This window comes from Coregonus lavaretus, assembly GCF_964263955.1.
Source record: "Coregonus lavaretus genome assembly, chromosome: 17".
Taxonomy (NCBI): Eukaryota; Metazoa; Chordata; class Actinopteri; order Salmoniformes; family Salmonidae; genus Coregonus; species Coregonus lavaretus.
Window position 1 is genome coordinate 16,746,305 of NC_140004.1, and position 23,819 is coordinate 16,770,123.

General features: G+C 43.7%; 1 protein-coding gene across 1 annotated transcript; it reads right to left on the minus strand.

Annotated features, from left to right (window-relative positions):
* Positions 1 to 8,457: 8,457 nt before the first annotated feature.
* On the minus strand, positions 8,458 to 22,435 carry LOC311144644 (stromelysin-3-like; the record flags this gene model as incomplete). Its single annotated transcript, XM_084180693.1, has 8 exons — positions 8,458 to 8,576; positions 9,554 to 9,814; positions 11,758 to 11,962; positions 12,118 to 12,359; positions 12,515 to 12,648; positions 12,772 to 12,915; positions 13,959 to 14,224; positions 22,322 to 22,435. The coding sequence occupies 8 exons, from the start codon at positions 22,433 to 22,435 to the stop codon at positions 8,458 to 8,460; spliced, it is 1,485 nt and encodes a 494-aa protein (XP_084036819.1).
* Between the last annotated feature and the right edge of the window lie 1,384 nt (positions 22,436 to 23,819).

Sequence of the window (23,819 nt, forward strand, 5' to 3'; positions counted from 1 at the left end):
GGTAGTCCTGACGTATGGTCCTAGGGCTCAGGTTCTCAGAGAGAAAGAGAGAACGAGAGAATTAGAGAGAGCATACTTAAATTCACACAGGACACTGGATAAGACAGGAGAAGTACTCCAGGTATAACCAACTAACCCCAGCCCCCCGACACATAAACTACTGCAGCATAAATACTGGAGGCTGAGACAGGAGCGGTCCGGAGACACTGTGGCCCCATCCGAAGAAACCCCCGGACAGGGCCAAACAGGAAGGATATAACCCCACCCACTCCGCCAAAGCACAGCCCCCGCACCACTAGAGGGATATCCCCAACCACCAACTTACAATCCTGAGACAAGGCCGAGTATAGCCCACAGAGGTCTCCACCACAGCACAAACCAAGGGGGGGGGGGGCGCCAACCCAGACAGGAAGATCACGTCAGTAACTCAACCCACTCAAGTGACGCACCCCCCCCAGGGACGGCATGAAAGAGCACCAGCAAGCCAGTGACTCAGCCCCTGCAACAGGGTTAGAGGCAGAGAACCCCAGTGGAGAGGGGAACCGGCCCGGCAGAGACAGCAAGGGCTGTTCGTTGCTCCAGCCTTTCCGTTCACCTTCACACTCCTGGGCCAGACTACACTCAATCATATGACCTACTGAAGAGATAAGTCTTCAGTAAAGACTTAAAGGTTGAGACCGAGTCTGCGTCTCTCACATGGGTAGGCAGACTGTTCCATAAAAATGGAGATCTATAGGAGAAAGCCCTGCCTCCCGCTGTTTGCTTAGAAATTCTAGGGACAATTAGGAGGCCTGCGTCTTGTGACCGTAGCGTACGTATTGGTATGTACGGCAGGACCAACTCGGAAAGATAGGTAGGAGCAAGCCCATGTAACGCTTTATAGGTTAACAGTAAAACCTTGAAATCAGCCCTTGCCTTAACAGGAAGCCAGTGTAGGGAAGCTAGCACTGGAGTAATATGATCAAATTTCTTGGTTCTAGTCAGGATTCTAGCAGCCGTATTTAGCACTAACTGAAGTTTATTTAGTGCTTTATCCGGGTAGCCGGAAAATAGAGCATTGCAGTAGTCTAACCTAGAAGTAACAAATGCATGGATTAATTTTTCTGCATCATTTTTGGACAGAAAATTTCTGATTTTTGCAATGTTACGTAGATGGAAAAAAGCTGTCCTTGAAACAGTCTTGATATGTTCGTCAAAAGAGAGATCAGGGTCAAGAGTAACGCCTAGGTCCTTCACAGTTTTATTTGAGACGACTTTACAACCATCAAGATGAATTGTCAGATTTAACAGAAGATCTCTTTGTTTCTTGGGACCTAGAACAAGCATCTCTGTTTTGTCCGAGTTTAAAAGTAAAAAGTTTTCAGCCATCCACTTCCTTATGTCTGAAACACAGGCTTCTAGCGAGGGCAATTTTGGGGCTTCACCATGCTTCATTGAAATGTACAGCTGTGTGTCATCCGCATAGCAGTGAAAGTTAACATTATGTTTTCGAATAACATCCCCAAGAGGTAAAATATATAGTGAAAACAATAGTGGTCCTAAAACGGAACCTTGAGGAACACCGAAATGTACAGTTGATTTGTCGGAGGACAGACCATTCACAGAGACAAACTGATATCTTTCCGACAGGTAGGATCTAAACCAGGCCAGAACTTGTCCGTGTAGACCAATTTGGGTTTCCAGTCTCTCCAAAAGAATGTGGTGATCGATGGTGTCAAAGGCAGCACTAAGGTCTAGTAGCACGAGGACAGATGCAGAGCCTCGGTCTGACGCCATTAAAAGGTCATTTACCACCTTCACAAGTGCAGTCTCAGTGCTATGACTTATCAGTGATTGCCCATTTTAGAGCTAGAAATTCTAGCTTTCCAGAGTGGTAGTGATAGTTCTTCTCAGCTGCTGTTAAGGTTTGAGAGCCATAAGCAATGACCCTAAGCTTCCTATCTTGCTCTTGATAAAGAACTACTCCCAAGCCTTGGTGTGACGCATCAGTGTGTACAACAAATGGCTGAGTGAAGTCAGGGAAACCTAAGACTGGTGGGTGAAGCAGACACTCAATCAGCTGTTCAAGTGCCTGTTGATGCTGGTCAGTCCACAGGATTGGCTTGTTTGAGGGCACCACATGACTTACTTTCTTTGTTTTTGCTTTCCGTGGGTGGTCAGGTATTTTCTCTGAATCTGCTTTCAGGAGGTCATACAGACAGCTGGCCCTCCTAGAAAAGTCTTTGATGTACTGTCTGTAGTAAGTGAGTAAACCAAGCATTTTTCTGAGCTGGCCCACAGTCTGTGGTCTGATCTCTTTCAATGCTCTTACTGCTTCAAAATCGGCTGGGTCAACTTTGCTGCCGTCTGCAGACACTATTCTGCCCAAATAACGGACCTGGGGTTTAAAGAGATCACACTTACTTGGCTTGAGTTTGATGCCATACTCTGAGACGCTGCAAAACCTTTTGCACATCATTCACATGGCTGTCGAAAGTTTTACTGAAAACTAGCGTGTTTTCCAGATAAGGAATGCAGATGTTGTCCCGGAGCCCTTCCAAACATTCCTCCATACAACGCTGAAAAGCTGCAGGAGCGTTCATGAGGCCGAATGGCATACGTATCCACTCATAGAGTCCCCATGGGGTCACAAATGCTGTCAGTGATCTGCTTTCTTCAGAGATGAACCCTTGGTGATATGCTTTTCCATGATCTAAAAGGGAGAACCAGGAATTACCACCTAAACTGTCCATGATGTCCTGGACCCGAGGGATGGGCTGGCGGTCGGGATGTGTCTTTCTGTTCAGGTCTCTGTAATCTATACACAACCGGAGGGTCCCGTCCTTCTTCCTAACGCAAACGACAGGTGAAGAATATGAAGAGTTTGACTTCCTAACCCAACCCTGGGCTATGAGGTCATGAAGGTAACCCTTCATCTCCTGATACAGTGGCCTGGGCACTGACATGTATGTGCGCTTGACTGGTTCAGAGTCCTTTAGAGAAATAGTCATTTTCAATCGTTCAATGCAGCCAATGTCATTGTCTGATCTGGAGAAGGAGTGACACTCTTCTCTAAGCATTTTCCTAACAACCTCTCTCTGTTCTTCGGTTAGGTGACTTAAACCTACTGGTGGATCCCACTGTTCAGTAGCAGTACATGGGGTTTGAACACTGGTGTGATTCACTGTGGCTGGGGTGACAGCTTTTTCAAAGACTTGGGCAGGTAACACAGTCATAATGGTTTGTACTGTACCGATTATGGTGCGTCCCAGCAGGGCAATGTCGTGGTCAGTGGGGTTAGAGACATCAAGCATGACAACTGGAAAAACACCTTTCTTAACTCTGACTAGTGTGTCAAAGAACTCAAGTTCATCTGGCCACTGCGGGTTGAGGTCTGGCTGGAAAAGCATTGTCATGTCGTCTTTGAAAGGCTGGGAAGCTACACGGCACTCAATCTGAATGCTACTGTGTTTTGGTACAGCAACCTTCTCTTTCTTGGTTTTCACTGCGTATTCATCTGTCTGTTCTGCGCTAACAGCCTGTATAAAAGCCCTCACCTTATTTATTTTGAGGCTTGGGAAAGCTTTTTTTACTGTACTGTACCGTTTAGTCTTTTCGGTCCTTGTCAGGATGTGCTCAATAACATTGAAACCTATGATGGGATGAGATAGGTGACAGCCTTTCATTACCAGCACTGGGATGATCAGTTCCTTCGTTTGGTCAGTTTCAGAGGCTAGCCGAAAAGTTGTTTCAATCCATCCCAGGTACGGCATTTCAGTCCCATTTGCTGCCGTCAATCTTAGATCATCAGGTGAGTCCAGAATTTCTGAAACATCCCTCAGCCTTGCGTTTGGGAGAGATTCCGCTTTCCATCGTTCATCAATGACCGATACCTGAGAGCCTGTGTCCCATAGGGCTTGAAGGTGGTGGCGATTCAGGTGACACTCAACAAGGCACTGTCTACCGACTAGCGAGGTGACCTTATGGGGGTGGCAACCTTGAGCTAGGGATGGTAAAGAGTGGGCATTTTCTTCTGTACAGGAAAGCTTTTCACAGGTAGAGTCAATTTTCAGGTGAGTGCATTTTTCCTTATGTTTAGTCCAATGTTGGTTTTGACATCCTTTGGAACAGTACAGTGTCTCTTTACATGATGAACATTGTTTCAGGTTCTCAAATGAATCTTCTCTGGCACAATTCGCACATTTCTGGGACTTTTTGGTAGCTACGGTTAACACTTGTCCCTCAGCGGTAACCCTTCCCCGTTTAAAGGGGCCTCTTTTGATGGTCTGACTCCCCGGATTTTACATCCAGCTTGAAAATGTTCTCCACTCCCACATCGGAAGCAGTGTGTGCAGCGTGCATCTGTTCTGGCCTGCTGGCAGACAAAACACCTCCTTGGAGCTTGAGCAGAGCGGTTGGTATACAGGTTAGGTGCATATTGATACTGCGCAGGGTCAGGTGCTTGGGGCTGACTGTGGTTGCTGTAATACTGCTGCTGGGAAACAGGTGGCTGGGGGTCCCTATCTGGCATCCTAACTGGAAGTGGGGCATGGGCATAAGGCGATGACTGAAACATAGGCTGCTGTAATGTCTCCTTAATCTGAGCAATCTCTGCACTGAGACCTTTTAGGGAAGCTACACCTGTCTTAAGTTCAGCTAACTCTGTTAACAGTTCTGCGGGTATCTTAGCCTTTGCTTCCTTCACAGGACACTTTGCAGATGGCGTATCTTCTAACTGGACTACACTTACAGTTGTAGCAGGCTGTGGGGCATTAAAACGCTTTTTGTTTCGTCTTTCTATCTCATTAGCACAAGCAATGTTAAGCTTCTCTAGCAAAACCTCATCTGATGTTTCGCTATCAAGCAGGAGAGGCTGCATGTCTATCCTGATACTGTCACTCTGGAGACCTGTAAGGACTGTGTGTAAACACATGCGCTGGACTAGAGCAGGGTCATACTTAAGCCCTGATTCTGACTCCTGGGACGCAAATAGTACTTTCTGCCTCAAACCTAAGACGCGCATCAGGAAGCTTTGAGGGGTCTCCTTGCTATGCTGTGCTTCTGAAGCTAGCTGTTTGTAAAGCTCTGTTGCACTCTTCTCTTGGAAGTGGGAACGCAGGATGCATCTAAGTGTGGGAAGAGTTAGCTGGGGTTTACCTTCCAAGTAGCTGCGTAGCTGTGAGCCTGGAGAAATAGCCCTGATTACTGCGTCTACTATTTCTACCTCAGGATAGCCTCTGTTAAGTCCATTCTCAATCTGATGGGCAAGGCTGGAAAAAGTCAGTTTATCTTTCTGGCCCGGTTCACCTATCTGCCCAGAAATTTTTAACTCTTTGCGCCAGTATGAGCCGGGCTGTGCACTGGGTGAGAGCTGCATGCTCCTCTGAAGATGGGCAGGGGGTTGGGGCTGGCGCAGAGAATCACTGGCTTTGTCTGCAGTACTCTGCTCAGTTCCCACCCCTTGTTGTGGGGTTACAGTTCTCAGTCCCTCGATTATGTGATGTGTTCTGGCTGTTTCAATATCATGGTCAGTTTGCCCTGTCTTGCTATCTATGCCACTGATAATCTCTGTCATTTTGTCTTTAAGTAGCAATAATTCCGACATGCCGCCATCTTCTAACTCTGCAACTTCCTCTCTTTCAAGGAACATCATAATGTGAGTCATCAGTGATATGCGGGATTTGTCTTGAATAACTCTTCTCTGTTCGCCTGATATGTCAAGGAAATCACATACGTCTAGTAACTTGTCTTTAGTCAGGGTGTGCAATTCTCCTACTACCTCTTCCTGTAGTTCTTCCAAGGCGGTTGTCATGTTGACAGGACAGGAGGAACCTTTACTGTGCAGGAGTTTACTCTGAATTAGATGGTCCTTACTGTCTCTGATGGTCTCTCAACGGCCTCAGTTGACACGTACTTAACCACCAACTTCCAGCTCCCCTCGAACAGCAACACTTTCCTCACTGCAGCCTGCCTGGGTTGTTATGTAGGGATTTAGCTGGCTCGGAATTCAGCGACCAGGATGTGGAAGCCGGACATCTGAGCAGCAATCTCAGCGGAGCCTCCAAAATGTTACGCCCCTGAAAAAGGGGAGAAATAATCACGAGAGTGATGCAGTTGTTTCCTCACTGAAAACTTTAGTATAATCCTTTTACAAAAAATACCACATTTTACAGAACAACAGATCTACAGGAACCAGAGTTTTGTAGGGTACAAAGCTTATTCAAGTCACAACAGCATAAACTGTAATTCACTAAAACATATACAAATGTTTCAATATAACTGTCAAACACAAAGTAGCTTTAGCTCAGTAACCCATAACTACATTTATCAACCATGTCAACAAAGTATTCGAAACACATTATACAAATAACCCCAAATATATTATTAACAGCGCACATGTTCATTCACAATTAGCATAAAATGGCAGCTACTCTCAGTACGAAGCTAATCTTCGCTGCAACCAAGCAGATTTCACTCACACACGCACCTAATAACTCTCTTCAACTTAACTCTAACTTACTCAAGATGTTACTAACACATACCTTAAACTCTCTTGACATGTTAGCAAGTTATTACATTCAAATTAACTCGTTTTATATCAATAACGTACCTGAAAAAGGGGAGAAATAATCACGAGAGTGATGCAGTTGTTTCCTCACTGAAAACTTTAGTATAATGAGGAAAAAAGACCGCGATTTCCCCAGAAAGTTGGGTGGAGACCAGAGCAATCGATCTCAGGCTCATAGATTAAGAGCATTTAGTAGATCACAGATTAACACTTTTACCCTTAAATTAGGCACCACAAAGTAAAGTAGTCAATATAACGTTTACACATTCCTCTTACAATATTTACCCTTTTACACTTGACGGATTTTAACACATTTATGAATTTTATCAATCTCTATGAACTAGTACTGGATGCATGATCTTTTTAACCTTAGATATTTTAAGATCCTTACATACCATGAACTTACTAATACTTTTTAGTGTATAACAGGCTATGAATATGTCCTTTAACCTGTCACAAACACACCCCCCCCCTCCACCCACCCACCGGGGAGCCAGGTCCAGAATGAGTTTTTCCCCACAAAAGTGCTTTATTACAGACAGAAATACTCCTCAGCACCCAGCTTTGTGCACAACATTGGAGAGAAATAAGCTTTTTGTGCGTATGGTACATTTCTGGGATCTTTTATTTCAGCTCATGAAACATGGGACCAACACTTTACATGTTGCATTTATATTTTTGTTCAGTTTATATTAATCAATCAATCAATTTATCTATCTGATTAATAAAAACGGACAATGTACTCAAGCTGAAATATTTTATTTGTACCAAAACACAGTCCAGAATTCATATATTTGTATTTACATAGTAAATGTGACATTTGAGTAGAAAAACATGTTAAAACATAAAGATATGTAATTAGAACAGATATAATGGCTATTTTAATTAAAGGTAAATTATGTCCCGAAATCATTCTGAGCTCTATAGTCAACACCCAAAATGTTAGAAGACAAAGACTAAAAACGAGTAATCTGCCAGGCTGCAGCTATTGGCTGTCAAACACAAAATATCAGAAATACATATTTACAGTAAAGCAGATATATCAATGTCCTGCACTGACAAACTGCTGTGAATGGCCCACCAAAAAATTACGTATCCTCATGGCTTAGATTCACATAATGCAGCACCAAGTTCACTCCATCCCTTTGCACTGACTGAGAGCAACATGGATGGAACATTATTGAATTAAGTATAGTTATCTTAGAGAGAACATAAATGTGACGCGATAATGTACTTGATGTCATACATGTAAGACCGTGAGTAAATGTTCATAACATCTGAGAACAAAAAGTGCCCCTGATTGTCAGTGATTTCCAGATTTAGCACCTTAATTGCAGTGCCTTAGACATATTTCCCGTTAAGAACAACGCAAACATGTTTATGCTGTAACATCTCTGGAGTAAATTATACGTCATATAATATAGTTAAAAACAACCTCCTGCAATGGGCTGGTACTGCACTGTAGATGGCACTGTCCTCTCAGCCCATGGTCTTGAACAACGCAACTTCTGACCATAGAACCGAACCCAGTAACAAATAAATACAAGTACATAGCTGCACATGATGTCCAAACTCTGAGGAAACATTTGAATTAGTGTTTTCCTGAGAAGAAAAAAGGATCTAGTCCATTCAAAGTGTTAAGATCATGTGTAAACAATCATATTTGGAGGAAGAACACTAATTTTTTGGAACTCACTCAAGTAAAGTAATAAAGTCTCTCTCTAAATAGTTAGTTTCTTCAACATTTTAATGAAGATGAAGAGGCCTCTGTAGATGCACTGGTCTTGTTCCCAAAAATGCACAACATTACAATGTTGTATTTGAAAAGACCATAAGGACGAGAGCATGGTTGGACTAGACTTGGACTTGGGTTTGATCTTTAGACAGCAGCATCACTTAATAATGATTATTCATGCATTTCTGCAACCAAAGAAGTCCATTCCAATATAGCGAGGATACCCCTGTAGTAAATTCATCTCCACAGGATCAAACTTCCAGTACTGCCTCCCTCGGATAAGGTGGACATAGCCTGTCAATGAAAAAAAGATCACTCGTGGGAATTGGTCTATATGGACAGGGCTAAAATGAAATGTTTCTTACAGAAGAAATATGGAAAACATATGCATAACCATGGTAGTAATTAAAAGGGAACAGTTTGGAGATTATGGAAAAATTATTAGACTAAAGGTGACGACACAACAGTTCACTTAACACAAGACTGAATCCAAACATTACACTGTTGATTTTATGTGTATTTTACATTTACTGTATGCTGCATTTATTGATAACGAAATCTGAAAATATTCTGGATACATTCAGTAACATGATATTTTCCTGGAAATGTGGGGTAGGTGCAACATAAGACAAAAAAATGACAAGGGTTTGAGTGAGAGGACTAACTTGGGTCTCCAAGTGGCCACACACCTCTCCAAAGTGTACACAGTTCTTAAGTCATTTCAATGCACTTTTATGACTCAAAGAAGTGTCTTCAACTTTTTTGATCTCTCCTAGCTGTGCCGTTAAGGAACTAGAGCAAGCACACTTGTATTTGTTTTGTTTGGATCACAGCCCTGCATCCCTGCCTTTCCATAATTACTGTTGTTGTTTACGCAATCCAAAAACGGTCCATTATAAATCACAATCTAGGTCAGGTGGGCATAATTTGAAAGCTTGTTCTATTGCCAACATGACTAGCTAAATTATCTAATATGATCTTACAGTGTTAGGCTTTCACAAGGCAGTTCAGAGAAGCAGATCGTAATTTTGGTGCGCATAGAACGGAGTCTTAAGTTCATTCAGATGCGTGGACCGCTGCAAATTTTATTCACAATACAACAAACATAGGCTCATCTGTTCAGGACAACCCAGGGTATAACACCATTTCATCTTGTAACTGTACATCAAACATAGTGATGTTTGCGCACTCAATGTCCCAACTGCCAGTTATCAATATTCTAAAATTCTAAATTGAAAGCTGATTGGGTGATTCATTCATAAGATTTTTACCGTATTGGTCCTTGAAGGCTGCATCAACATCACTGGGGATGCCGCTCCAGTCCTGCATGTTGCGAGGGTAGACAGAGTCCACACGGTTCTCCTTGGGGCTGAACCTCCAGTAGCTGCCTGACTTGAAGAAGTAGGTGTTATAGTTGCTGTCCTGGCCCCTGCACAGGGCTGCCTGGATGTGGGAGACTGACAGGCCTAGCCTCTGCACAGGGTCTGGCCCTGTGATCTGTCTCTCTGCATCAAACACCCAGTAGCTTTGACCTGCAAGAGACAGAGAGAGAACTTTATACAGTAGATGCCCCCGCTGTGGCCCTTCAAGGATCTGGGCTATGTTTTCATAGTTTCCATAACTCTTGGCTATTCAACACTCTAGTCACTCTTGACATGCCCTACTTAAGGTTGCTGAATTTGGTCTTGGAAGAACCCTTTTCTGGGTAACCAAAAAGGGCATAACGCTATAATGCAGTCATTTTACTGCTTGTCTGCCTACATGTACAGTGAGGGAAAAAAGTATTTGATCCTCTGCTGATTTTGTATGTTTGCCCACTGACAAAGAAATGATCAGTCTATCATTTTAATGGTAGGTTTATTTGAACAGTGAGAGACAGAATAACAACAAAAAAATCCAGAAAAACGCATGTCAAAAATGTTATAAATTGATTTGCATTTTAATGAGGGAAATAAGTATTTGACCCCTCTGCAAAACATGACTTAGTACTTGGTGGCAAAACCCTTGTTGGCAATCACAGAGGTCAGACGTTTCTTGTAGTTGGCCACCAGGTTTGCACACATCTCAGGAGGGATTTTGTCCCATTCCTCTTTGCAGATCTTCTCCAAGTCATTAAGGTTTCGAGGCTGACGTTTGGCAACTCGAACTTTCAGCTCCCTCCACAGATTTTCTATGGGATTAAGGTCTGGATACTGGATAGGCCACTCCAGGACCTTAATGTGCTTCTTCTTGAGCCACTCCTTTGTTGCCTTGGCCATGTGTTTTGGATCATTGTCATGCTGGAATACAAATCCACGACCCATTTTCAATGCCCTGGCTGAGGGAAGGAGGTTCTCACCCAAGATTTGACGGTACATGGCCCTGTCCATCGTACCTTTGATGCAGTGAAGTTGTCCTGTCCCCTTAGCAGAAAAACACTCCCAAAGCGTAGTGTTTCCACCTCCATGTTTGACGGTGGGGATGGTGTTCTTGGGGTCATAGGCACCATTCCTCCTCCTCCAAACACGGCGAGTTGAGTTGATGCCAAAGAGCTCCATTTTGGTCTCATCTGACCACCACACATTCACCCAGTTATCCTCTGAATCATTCAGATGTTCATTGGCAAACTTCAGACGGGCCTGTATATGTTCTTTCTTGAGCAGGGGGACCTTGCGGGCGCTGCAGGATTTCAGTCCTTCACGCCGTAGTGTGTTACCAATTGTTTTCTTGGTGACTATGGTCCCAGCTGCCTTGAGATCATTGACAAGATCCTCCCTTGTAGTTCTGGGCTGATTCCTCACCGTTCTCATGATCATTGCAACTCCACGAGGTGAGATCTTGCATGGAGCCCCAGGCCGAGGGAGATTGACAGTTATTTTGTGTTTCTTCCATTTGCGAATAATCGCACCAACTGTTGTCACCTTCTCACCAAGCTGCTTGGTGATGGTCTTGTGGCCCATTCCAGGCTTGTGTAGGTCTACAATCTTGTCCCTGACATCCTTGGAGAGCTATTTGGTCTTGGCCATGGTGGAGAGTTTGGAATCTGATTGATTGATTGTTTCTGTGGACAGGTGTCTTTTATACAGGTAATAAACTGAGATTAGGAGCACTCCCTTTAAGAGTGTGCTCCTAATCTCAGCTTGTTACCTGTATAAAAGACACCTGGGAGCCAGAAATCTTTCTGATTGAGAGGGGGTCAAATACTTATTTCCCTCATTAAAATGCAAATCAATTTATAACATTTTTGACATGCGTTTTTCTGGATTTTTTTGTTGTTATTCTGTCTCTCACTGTTCAAATAAACCTACCATTAAAATCATAGACTGATCATTTCTTTGTCAGTGGGCAAACGTACAAAATCAGCAGGGGATCAAATACTTTTTTCCCTCACTGTATATTTACTTGTCTGTATTCAACTTGGGGCTTATCTAACCCTATTCTCACAAGACATACCTAACTAACCACAGCACAAACAGCCAATATCTCTGTCACACACCTTGAAAGAACCAGATATTCCCTGATTGGTCTTCAAAGGCAGCATCAATGCTCTCTGGAATCCCCCTCCAATGGCGGGATGCCAGAGCGGGGTAGCCCGCCTCCAGCCGCCCCTCCCGAATGCGCCACACATAGCTTGATTTAAAGAAGAACAGCTCTCCACGGATCATAGACACAGCATCAAAGTCTGTCTGGCAGACATCAGGCTGGAGACAGAAAGAGGATCACTAGTGCATCTCCATACTGTCATATCATGTGTATTCTTGTGTGGCTAGTATCTCAGTTGTATTTTATGTCTTATATTATTTGTATTTGCCTGTGCAGCGCCTCAAAAAATATGAATGGCAAGATTAACACTCACAATACTACTAATGATCTCATTGGTCTCTGTGGTGATTTGTGGCGGTGGTGATAGTGGAGGTGGGGGCGGGACATGTGGACGAGGGCCGTACAGGTATTGGATCCCCAGCTTGTCATCCTCGCTCAGCTCCAGGGGATAGGAGAAGCTGTAATAGGGGGACATCACTGCACCCGGTTCCCAGGAGTGCTGCAGGCCCAGAACATGCCCGAACTCATGAGCAGCCACTTGGAGGAGGTCTGTGCCTGCAGTGGAATCAGGGAGAGGGTCACACCTACGGGGATACACAGTACAACCACAGAGCTGACAACTACTTCCTGACTGTACTCATTTTACATAGAGCTCTATGTAAATCAACTCTTCATACTTCCTGCATGTTCCCTGCCAAGCAAACACTCACCCATGTAGTTGCCAAGGGTCCATGCTTCATCATAGTCAAAATGGATGTCGCCCTCCCTGTGGGTCTTGGGGAAGAAGGCATGGGCTAGAATTCCCCCAGGGCCGTCAAAGGGCAGGTTATCTCCATGCCAGTACCTACAGTAGAGATCCATATCAGGAAAGTGCTGGCAGACCAGTAACTTAAAATCTGACATTTGAATACACATACTGTACTACTGTACTGACATTTGAATACACTTACTGTACACACATGCGTACCTGGTGAAGTCGATGACAATGTCAGCCTTTCCACTGCTGACCTCAGTGAAGGTGAGGGGTGTGACCTCACTCCATACTGTCAGTGCTTCCAGCAGGACACGCCGCACCTTGTCCTCACTCATCTGCCAGGGGAAGCGAACCACTCTGAGGAAGGAAGAGATATAGATGTAAACATCAGAGACCGTAAACTCCACACACCCACACACCATAATCTGTAGTCTGTAGAAACACACTTAGACCACCAGCCTTGCATATCTATAACCTCCCTCTCATCTGATATCTAACCATCAAATCAACCAAGAGGTGTGCTGTTAAAAAGACCCTCAGGCTCTGTAAGATAAGTGTATTACAGTCCTCTTCCTTCACCTTTACATGAGCTGTCTCAGGTAAAACCACCCAGTATGACTAATACAAAGAAACTATTTAGAGAGCTCATATGTCAACAATTACAATTAAATTAAGGAATCATCAAAGATGTTGATGATTTCTTAATGGCTTGTCATTCATGTCAAATGCATGCCTAAGTGGACTATCCAAACTAAAGCCCTTGGCAAACCCAGTGATTCCACTGTCCTAAGTACGAGGGCTCCCACTGTAACACTGCCATGACACAGGCGAGCACTACTCCTATCCCTGGTCACATTAAGACAAATGTATTGCTCAACTCCAGCAGTCTCAGTAGCCCATCATGGCTTGCCTTCTCCTCCTCTCTCTGAGTGGCTCTTTAGATGCCATGCATTATGATAAAGAACAGCTACAATGAGAGGAACCAGAGGACACAGACAGAGAGGCAGCAGCCAGCCGACAGACAGCCCAGCCCAGACACTCCATGCCGTGAGTCTCAGGAGGAGGCAAAGTAATAACATTATAGGTTCCTCCTTTTCAGAGACACACTTTGTTTTTAAGGCAAATGTGATGAGAGTGCAACTCCTGCTTGCCTTGTTGAGTTAGAATATGAGAGCTATGACCAAAACAGGGGACTCAATAAACAAATGATGGATAGAGTAACACTGGATTCTGGACATACTGTACCTTTATAACCAGTTGTACTGGCAACTATGCACCAAAACATGTCCTATTACCTGATAGAGAATTATATTTCCTTGGTTGGGTCCAGATCCATCTCTAAATACATACAAGCCGTTCAACAGTGTGGTTATACGAAGATAATAATAATATCTCCTTACTTGTAGGTGAGGTCAGTCTTCTCCAAGCGCCCCCCGAACAGGACAAAGCGTTTCTGCCTGTGATTCCTCCTGTAGAGGACATCTTTCAGCATGGGGTAGTCAGGAACGCCACAGCGGGGGCGGTTAGACACCTCAGTGATGTTAGTTACCAGTGCTGCTCTTATAGGGTCTCCTCTGGCCAAGGCTGTGTCTTTGAGTGTGTCCTGAGGATGGGCAACTCTTCCTCTCTTCTTCAGGTCGTGGAGATCAGACCTCTGGAGCCATCCCTTTGAAAAAGCAGGAACATAAGCAACATTTATTAGAAAACAAGTTTACAATAATAACAATATTTTTGGTAGAAATATGTATCCAAATGCATTACTTTTTATTATAATCCATGCATGCATTGACATTGCCTTAACATGATTGCCTGTAAGTATTTCTGAAGGTGGGAGTATGAGAGGTAAAAAATAACTGGAAATCTCCACTGACTAAAAAACTGAATTGTGCATCAGAGAGTGTTTTCCCTTGTTGTCTTGGAGTGGGCTTGGAGTTTACTGTACTGTCAGTTATCATTACACATAGGAACTATTACAGTAAATATCCCCCTGCAGAACCCAGAGGAAATGGCTCTGCTCATTAACTCATACCTCAAGCGTAAATTACAGAAAGGAGAAATTCTGTCAGTGGCACAGCGTCTCCATGGCTTTTTGAAGTTGTACAATTCCAGGCCTTTTACAGCTCCTGCAGCATTGCAATTCAGGAGGCATTGGGGTGTATTTATGATCAAAAAAGTGTTTATAGTGCATTTCCTATGACACTGCTACTGTAAAACCCATTAGATTTCCTAATACACTAAGAACATGAGAATGTAGTGTATTGATGTGTCTCCTAAATGAACGATAGATGTCAGATAATCATTTTGTCATTGGGTTAAGATACCATGTTGCTGAAGTGACCACCCTCCTTCTGGGAGCTAGCTACTGCTCTGTGAGGCTATAGTGTTGTGGAGTTGTGAGATAATAGTGGGGTGACTGAAAGCTGCAAAAATGTGTTGTGCATTTTTGTGATAAAAGCAGCAAATTTAGCACAGATGTAGATTTATGTACCCTGAAAACATTTAGATATGGAGCCACCACAGATTTGGCCCCTGTGGGCGTGGCAGCCATTTTTAAAAGTGGGCGCCGACAGTAAAACTTTCTGGGAAGCCACCCCAGATTTGGCCCCTGGAGGGTCATACAATGTTAAGAGTTCTGGAGGATTTTATTTTAGATAAACACACCAAGTTTGGCACAGAGGTATATTAATGTACCCTGAAACGATTTAGAAATGAAGCCACCACCGATTTGGCCTCTTGGGGCCGTGGCAGTCAACTTATGAAATGGCCACAGATGGTAATACAATTTACATTTTAGAAGGCCTATTTTAAGATTTACACACCAAATGTGGCACAGAGGTAGATTGAGGTATCCTGAAAATATTAAGATATGGAGCCACAACCATTTTACTAAAAGTCTGCAGACTGTACCACTATTTTACAAACCTTTAATCTACAAAAAGTAATCACCTATACTTCTTCGATATTTTAAAGTCATATTTCTGGGCTATACTTCTTGCTCTGGATATCCCCAAAACCAAAATGTAACAGTAATGGCGCCGGAGAAGATGGCTGCCATTTTACAGCCCTCTAACCAATTGTACTATTATGTGTGTTTTTCCGCATTATTTGTAATTTATTTTGTACATAATGTTTCTGCCATCGTCTCTTATAACCAAAAAGAGCTTCTGGATATCAGGACAGCGATTACTCACCTCGTATTGGACGAAGATTTTTTCTTCAACGATGCGGCCGCGAAGGATATCCTACAGACACCCGACAAGGCCCAAATCCCCGTCATTCGCATGAGGAAGAGACGGAGATATCGTGGACGTAGGTCGGAGTGCCTTGTAAGGATCCGACGGCAAGCGAGTAAACTATCGCTCCAATCAAACCTATTAGCCAATCTTCAATCATTGGAGAATAAATTGGATGACCTAAGATTACGGTTATCCTACCAACGGGACATTAAAAACTGTAATATCTTATGTTTCACCGAGTCGTGGCTGAACGATGACATGGATAACATACAGCTAGCGGGCTATACGCTACATCGGCAGGATAGAACGGCTGACTCCGGTAAGACAAGGGGTGGCGGTCTGTGTATATTTGTAAATAACAGCTGGTGCACAAAATCAAATACTAAGGAAGTCTCAAGGTTTTGCTCGCCTGAGGTAGAGTATCTTATGATAAGCTGTAGACCACACTATTTACCAAGAGAGTTTTCATCTATATTTTTCATAGCTGTCTATTTACCACCACAAACCAATGCTGGCATTAAGATTGCACTGAATGAGCTGTATAAGGCCATAAGTCAACAGGAAAACGCTCATCCAGAGGCAGCGCTCCTTGTGGCCGGGGACTTTAATGCAGGGAAACTTAAATCCGTTCTACCTAATTTCTACCAGTATGTTAAATGTGCAACCAGAGGAAAAAAAACTCTAGACCACCTTTACTCCACACACAGAGACGCATACAAAGCTCTCCCTCGCCCTCCATTTGGCAAATCTGACCATAACTCTATCCTCCTGATTCCTGCTTATAAGCAAAAACTAAAGCAGGAAGCACCAGTGACTCGGTTAATAAAAAAGTGGTCAGATGACACAGATGCTAAGCTACAGGACTGTTCTGCTAGCACAGACTGGAACATGTTCCGAGATTCTTCAGATAGCATTGAGGAGTACACCACATCAGTCACTGGCTTCATCAATAAGTGCATCGATGATGTCGTCCCCACAGTGACCGTACGTACATACCCCAACCAAAAGCCATGGATTACAGGAAACATCCGCACTGAGCTAAAGGGTAGAGCTGCCGCTTTCAAGGAGCGGGACTCTAAACCGGACGCTTATAAGAAATACCGCTATGCCCTCCGACGAACCATCAAACAGGCAAAGAGTCAATACAGGACTAAGATTGAATCGTACTACACCGGCTCTGACGCTCGTCGGATGTGGCAGGGCTTGAAAACTATTACAGACTACAAAGGGAAGCACAGCCGCGAGCTGCCCAGTGATACAAGACTTCCAGACAAGCTAAACCACTTCTATGCTCGCTTCGAGGCAAGCAACACTGAAGCATGCACGAGAGCACCAGCTGTTCCGGATGACTATGTGATCACGCTCTCCGTAGCCGATGTGAGTAAGACTTTTAAGCAGGTCAACATTCACAAGGCCGCAGGGCCAGACGGATTACCAGGACGTGTACTCCGAGCATGTGCTGACCAACTGGCAAGTGTCTTCACTGACATTTTCAACATGTCCCCAACATGTTTCAAGCAGACCACCATAGTCCCCGTGCCCAAGGACTCTAAGATAACCTGCCTAAATGACTACCGACCCGTAGCACTGACGTCTGTAGCCATGAAGTGCTTTGAAAGGCTGGTCATGGCTCACATCAACACCATTATCCCAGAAACCCTAGACCCACTCCAATTTGCATACCACCCCAACAGATCCACAGATGATGCACTCTCTATTGCACTCCACACTGCCCTTTCCCACCTGGACAAGAGGAACACCTACGTGAGAATGCTATTCATTGACTACAGCTCAGCATTCAACACCATAGTGCCCTCAAAGCTCATCACTAAGCTAAGGATCCTGGGACTAAACACCTCCCTCTGCAACTGGATCCTGGACTTCCTGACGGGCCGCCCCCAGGTGGTAAGGGTAGGTAACAACACATCTGCCACACTGATCCTTAACACGGGGGCCCCTCAGGGGTGCGTGCTCAGTCCCCTCCTGTACTCCCTGTTCACCCATGACTGCATGGCCAGGCACGACTCCAACACCATCATTAAGTTTGCCGACGACACAACAGTGGTAGGCCTGATCACCGACAACGATGAGACAGCCTATAGAGAGGAGGTCAGAGACCTGGCCGTGTGGTGCCAGGATAACAACCTCTACCTCAACGTGACCAAGACAAAGGACATGATTGTGGACTACAGGAAAAAAAAGAGGACTGAGCACGCCCCCATTCTCATCGACGGGGCTGTAGTGGAACAGGTTGAGAGCTTCAAGTTCCTTGGTGTCCACATCACCAACAAACTATCATGGTCCAAACACACCAAGACAGTCGTGAAGAGGGCACGACAAAGCCTACTCCCCCTCAGGAGACTGAAAAGATTTGGCATGGGTCCTCAGATCCTCAAAAAATTATACAGCTGCACCATCAAGAGCATCCTGACTGGTTGCATCACCGCCTGGTATGGCAACTGCTTGGCCTCCGACCGCAAGGCACTACAGAGGGTAGTGTGTACGGCCCAGTACATCACTGGGGCCAAGCTTCCTGCCATCCAGGACCTCTATAACAGGCGGTGTCAGAGGAAGGCCCTCAAAATTGTCAACGACTCCAGCCACCCTAGTCATAGACTGTTCTCTCTGCTACCGCACGGCAAGCGGTACCGGAGTGCCAAGTCTAGGTCCTTCTCAACAGCTTCTACCCCCAAGCCATAAGACTCCTGAATAGCTAATCATGGCTACCCGGACTATTTGCACTGCCCCCCCACCCCATCTTTTTACGCTGCTGCTACTCTGTTAATTATTTATGCATAGTCACTTTAACTCTACCCACATGTACATATTACTTAAACTACCTCAACTAGCCGGTGCCCCCGCACATTGACTCTGCACCGGTACCCCCCTGTATATATAGCCTCCCTACTGTTATTTTATTTTACTTCTGCTCTTTTTTTCTCAACACTTTTTTTGTTGTTTTATTCTACTTTTTTATTTAAAATAAATGCACTGTCGGTTAAGGGCTGTAAGTAAGCATTTCACTGTAATGTCTGCACCTGTTGTATTCGGCGCATGTGGCCAATAAAATTTGATTTGATTTTATTTATATTACAAAGAGTACAGAAGGAAACACAGCAGTCATGTAGGTCAAATTGTAAAAATGAGTGTAGCAGAGATGAGGTAGAATGCGTGAGGTACTGCCTGCGGCTTAAAACCCCCCTAGGCCATAGACAGAATATTTATTTTGGTTCAGATGTTTGGTTCCGGAGCTGGAGACTGGGGTTCACATCCTACCAGGTACATAAGCATGTAAACAAATGGCTACTAAAGCTACTTTGCAATGCCCATATCAGAAGCAAATTCAGATGTCTACCACGGCCCCAAGGGGCCAAATCTGTTGTGGCTCCATATCTAAATCTTGTCAGGGTACATAAATCTACCTATGTGCCAGATTTGGTGCTTTTATCACAAAATGTTGTGCTTAGCTGCCCCACTATAAGGGGAACAATGCACAGCAGGATTTGTGGAATGTGCTCCAGACCTCAAAACGAGAGGGCCTTACCCTGAGTTATGTGCCCCTAATCAAGGGAGGAACACTATGCAGAACTCTCAGTCCTTCCGCCTGCATTTCACTTTGTAGAGTTTGCAAACTCGAATTCAACTCAATATATGGATGTTAGGGTTGCTCTCTAATCTAGTTTGGTGATAAGACATATTCCCAACAGCATGAGAAAGGAAGTGTGGGCTATCTACAGTACATTGTAAATCATGGCTAACAGGCAGTAGGAGTGTGCACTCAACATGTTTCAAAGAGAGAAATGAGAAGAGAAATGAGTGTTGTTGACAAGTTATCCCCTCCCATCAATCAAATGAACCAGTCTAGCCCCTGAGGTGAGAGAAAGCACAGCTCCTCCCCTCAGATTCCCAACAGAGTAAAGGTCAAAGTTCACTTCCATGGTGTTACGGGTTGAACCGTAAACTTTGACTGTCCTCAATTTGCATGCCTTTGTTTACATTTAAGGCATGTACTGTATATGGTGTTCTGTGTGTATATCCATTGCGCGTACAGTCTGGACACATGTAATTATGTACATATGTAGTGTATACCCAGTACACAGTGTTAAGTGGTGTTGTCCGTGCTTTCACTGCTTTGGCTGGCACTCAGTCAGTCCATCATATTCTGTTCTGCTGACTATGCAAATAGCCCATTTATGAAGTAGTACACCCCCGAAAGTGGGCCTCTACGTGATTCAGGATGTTTTGTCATTGTGTGTGTGAACCAACGTGTTTTGGGAGGGGGATTCATTACATGTATGGACACATCTAGCTTCTGGTAACAGTGATGACAAGATCTCTGCAGTGGAGGGGATCTGACAGAGTGGTATTCAAACAGCACAACTCAACATGTCTGTACAAGGCGCCTCTGAAAAGTCTCTCCATCTATACTAAAGCACTGACATTATAACATGTGGACATTCTGTCAGGTCTCACTATGTCTTGTAAGAACTTATAAAAAGGAGGATACTAAAACCCTTTCCTATTAGAACATTACTAGAGGTTTCTTTCTGCAAACTGAGCAACTTGGTAAGCATTCTGGAGTGAATCTAGTTATGATGAGAGAAATTGGTCTTCTTGAGTGAATGTTTACATGAGAAATCAGATATGGTCTGGATTTGGAGAGTGTATATATACAACTGAGTAAATACAGACAAACTATTTCACTATAACAGGAAAGAGGATTAAACTGATGAGGTGAGAGATAGATGCACCACTATCAATACATTCATTGGTATCTGCCTCCTTATGCTCCTTAATCCAATACATCAGCCACAATCAGTAACACCAGGCAATGGAAGATATATTACAAATCCTCTGGGTACTTACTGTGCTCTCTTATATTTCCTGGCAAACAAACTTCCTCATGCTGAGCTGAGAATCATGGGGATGATGCCACTCTCACCTTGCATGACCTGATCATATTAATTTCCTGGTTTTTTTATGGTCCTCAGGAACCCTCCTCTGTTTTACAGATGCTTTACAGAAACCAATCACCTTTCAAGATGGAGGGGCTTTTCAATGCGTTCTAACTTTTAATTCCATAGGAGCCTTCCAGTGACATGGAGCTGCTGTGGCTTAATTCAACAGGTGGATGCTATGGGAACTGAGGCTAGTAATCCCTCTGGTCAAACGGTGTCTGGTAGTCAGTTTGGCCAGAGGACAGAACTAATGGAGCAAAACAGGAAGAAAAACCAAGGGACATGGCTTTTTTTCACAACGGGATATCCAGTGAGCCCATCGTGTTCCCTTCCCTCCATTTTCCCTGAGAGAGCAAACAGGCACTGTGTTTCCTGACCCAGACGCCACATACAGAGATGCCACATACAGAGAAACTTGTCCGTGCTTGTATAATCACCCACTCGTTTGTCAACAATGGGAAACAAATTGACAAAACTACAGATTTTCAGTTCAGTTACCAACTAGACATCAACTTAATTTCATTGAAATGACGTGGAAACAACATTGATTCAAACAGTGTGTGCCCAGTGGGATAACATTTAATTATTATTTGTATGTGTTGCCATCGCTGGTGCAAGTCATTTCAGTGAAAGGAAGAGAGTAGAAACTAAACTAACAACTTTTCCTCCATTCCATTGAGGGGACGTTTGTCATACTCGTCCTTTATACAGTAGGTTTACAGTAGTCCATTTTTTTTAGTTTTCATCTTAAAGTAGACGATAAACTCTGTAATTGAGGCAGTAGGCAAAAATTGCAAGTTATCAGCAATATCTCTTTATCCTCTCATTCATGGGGTTGTTGACAAAATGTATTTATAGACCAGTTATTATAATTTCCTGCCCTGCAGAGACAATAACTAAATTACCTTCTCTATTTACCACATGCCCACACCCTGCAGGACTTTCAGTTGTGCCATGGTAGCCAAGCTTGAAAATAAAAGCCTTCTTAATGTCAGTGTTAATGTTGTGGCAGTGGCTCTGTGAAGTTTATAAATGCAACATTGCTTAGACTTTTTTGGTTATGTATTTGACAGAGACATCTTTTTGTTTAGGATTAATGATGCTGTGTTTAAAATATTATGTTGTGATTCACTCCTGTCATATTGGTCATCGTTGAAAGATATGACACGTTGTCCACTGGGCAGGCGTATCATCTTAACACTAAGTATTGACATAGAACCCTTCTAGTAATATTGAACATAACATCTACAAGATTATTTGTTTGCCAGATTGGTTTTAAACATTCAGCAGGTTGGTGTCTGTCAACCCGGGCTCAGCACAATCATAACTGCAAGCAAACTGTTGTGTGGGTATAGCACACTGACCATTCGAAAAATAAAATAAACTTTTCTGCACTCTCATGTGTGCATGATTTGAAATGGCAGGTGAATTGGAAATGCACGGATAATGGTTGGCAATGACTTGCAATACCGAAGAAACTTCCAGCAATTACTATCAAGTTAAATGTGTCTGTTGAGAGATATTATCAAACAAAGAAACATTTATAAAACTCAAGTATCCTGCACTCACCGGCGCCGCTTTGTACCTGCTTGCTTCGGGCACTGGCGAACAATGCATGCTTCGGAGGCACTGCAGCGTAAAGACGCAGGATAGAAGGACAGAAGTCCGCATCATCATCATCATCATCTTCTTCTGGACCCGTGAACAGCAGAGTGCACTGGCAGTAGTCTTCTCTGCTCTCTCTTAAGGCCAAAGAGTGACGGCGCAGCGTCTTGGGGACTCTTATAAAGGTTCTGATTCTTTGTTCTCATTCATCAAATACACATTTTATAGCCTCGAGTGATAATACCACCCGCTACCACGTGACATTTAACCCATTTTATGCTGCGCTAACATCGATTCAAAACAGATGATCTAACTGCAATAACCAGAATAGCAATTTGTCTTTTGGAAAAACAACTTATGTTAAACTCAAATGTTATTTATTCTTCATTTAAGGTTGTTGTTTATGTTTGGGCCGATATTAACTGGCCAACGTTTAGCTATTCCCGCAGGCAACTGGTAATGGCACATACAGTTTAAGTCGGAAGTTTACATACACCTTAGCCAAATACATTTAAACTCAGTTTTTCACAATTCCTGACATTTAATCCTAGTAAAAATTCCCTGTCTTAGGTCAGTTAGGATCACCACTTTATTTTAAGAATGTGAGAAGTTTACATACACTCAATTAGTTTTTGGTAGCATTGCCTTTAAATTGTTTAACTTGGGTCAAACGTTTCAGGTAGGCTTCCACAAGCTTCATACAATAAGTTGGGTGAATTTTGGCCCATTCCTCCTGACAGAGCTGGTGTTACTGAGTTAGGTTTGTAGGCCTCCTTGCTCGCACACGCTTTTTCAGTTCTGCCCACACATTTTCTATAGGATTGAGGTCAGGGCTTTGTGATGGCCACTCCAATACCTTGACTTTGTTGTCATAAAGCCATTTTGCCACAACTTTGGAAGTATGCTTGGGGTCATTGTCCACGGGAAGACCCATTTGCGACCAAGCTTTAACTTCCTGACTGATGTCTTGAGATGTTGCTTCAATATATCCACATAATTTTCCTTCCTCATGATGCCATCTATTTTGTGAAGTGCACCAGTCCCTCCTGCAGCAAAGCACCCCCACAGCATGATGCTGCCACCCCCGTGCGTCACGGTTGGGATGGTGTTCTTCGGCTTGCAAGCATCCTCCTTTCTCCTCCAAACATAACGATGGTCATTATGGCCAAACAGTTCTATTTTTGTTTCATCAGACCAGAGGACATTTCTCCAACATGTACGATCTTTGTCCCCATGTGCAGTTGCAAACCGTAGTCTGGCTTTTTTATGGTGGTTTTGGAGCAGTGGCTTCTTCCTTGCTGAGCGGCCTTTCAGGTTATGTCGATATAGGACTCGTTTTACTGTGGATATAGATACTTTTGTATCTGTTTCCTTCAGCATCTTCACAAGGTCCTTTGCTGTTGTTCTGGGATTGATTTGCACTTTTCGCACCAAAGTACGTTCATCTCTAGGAGACAGAACG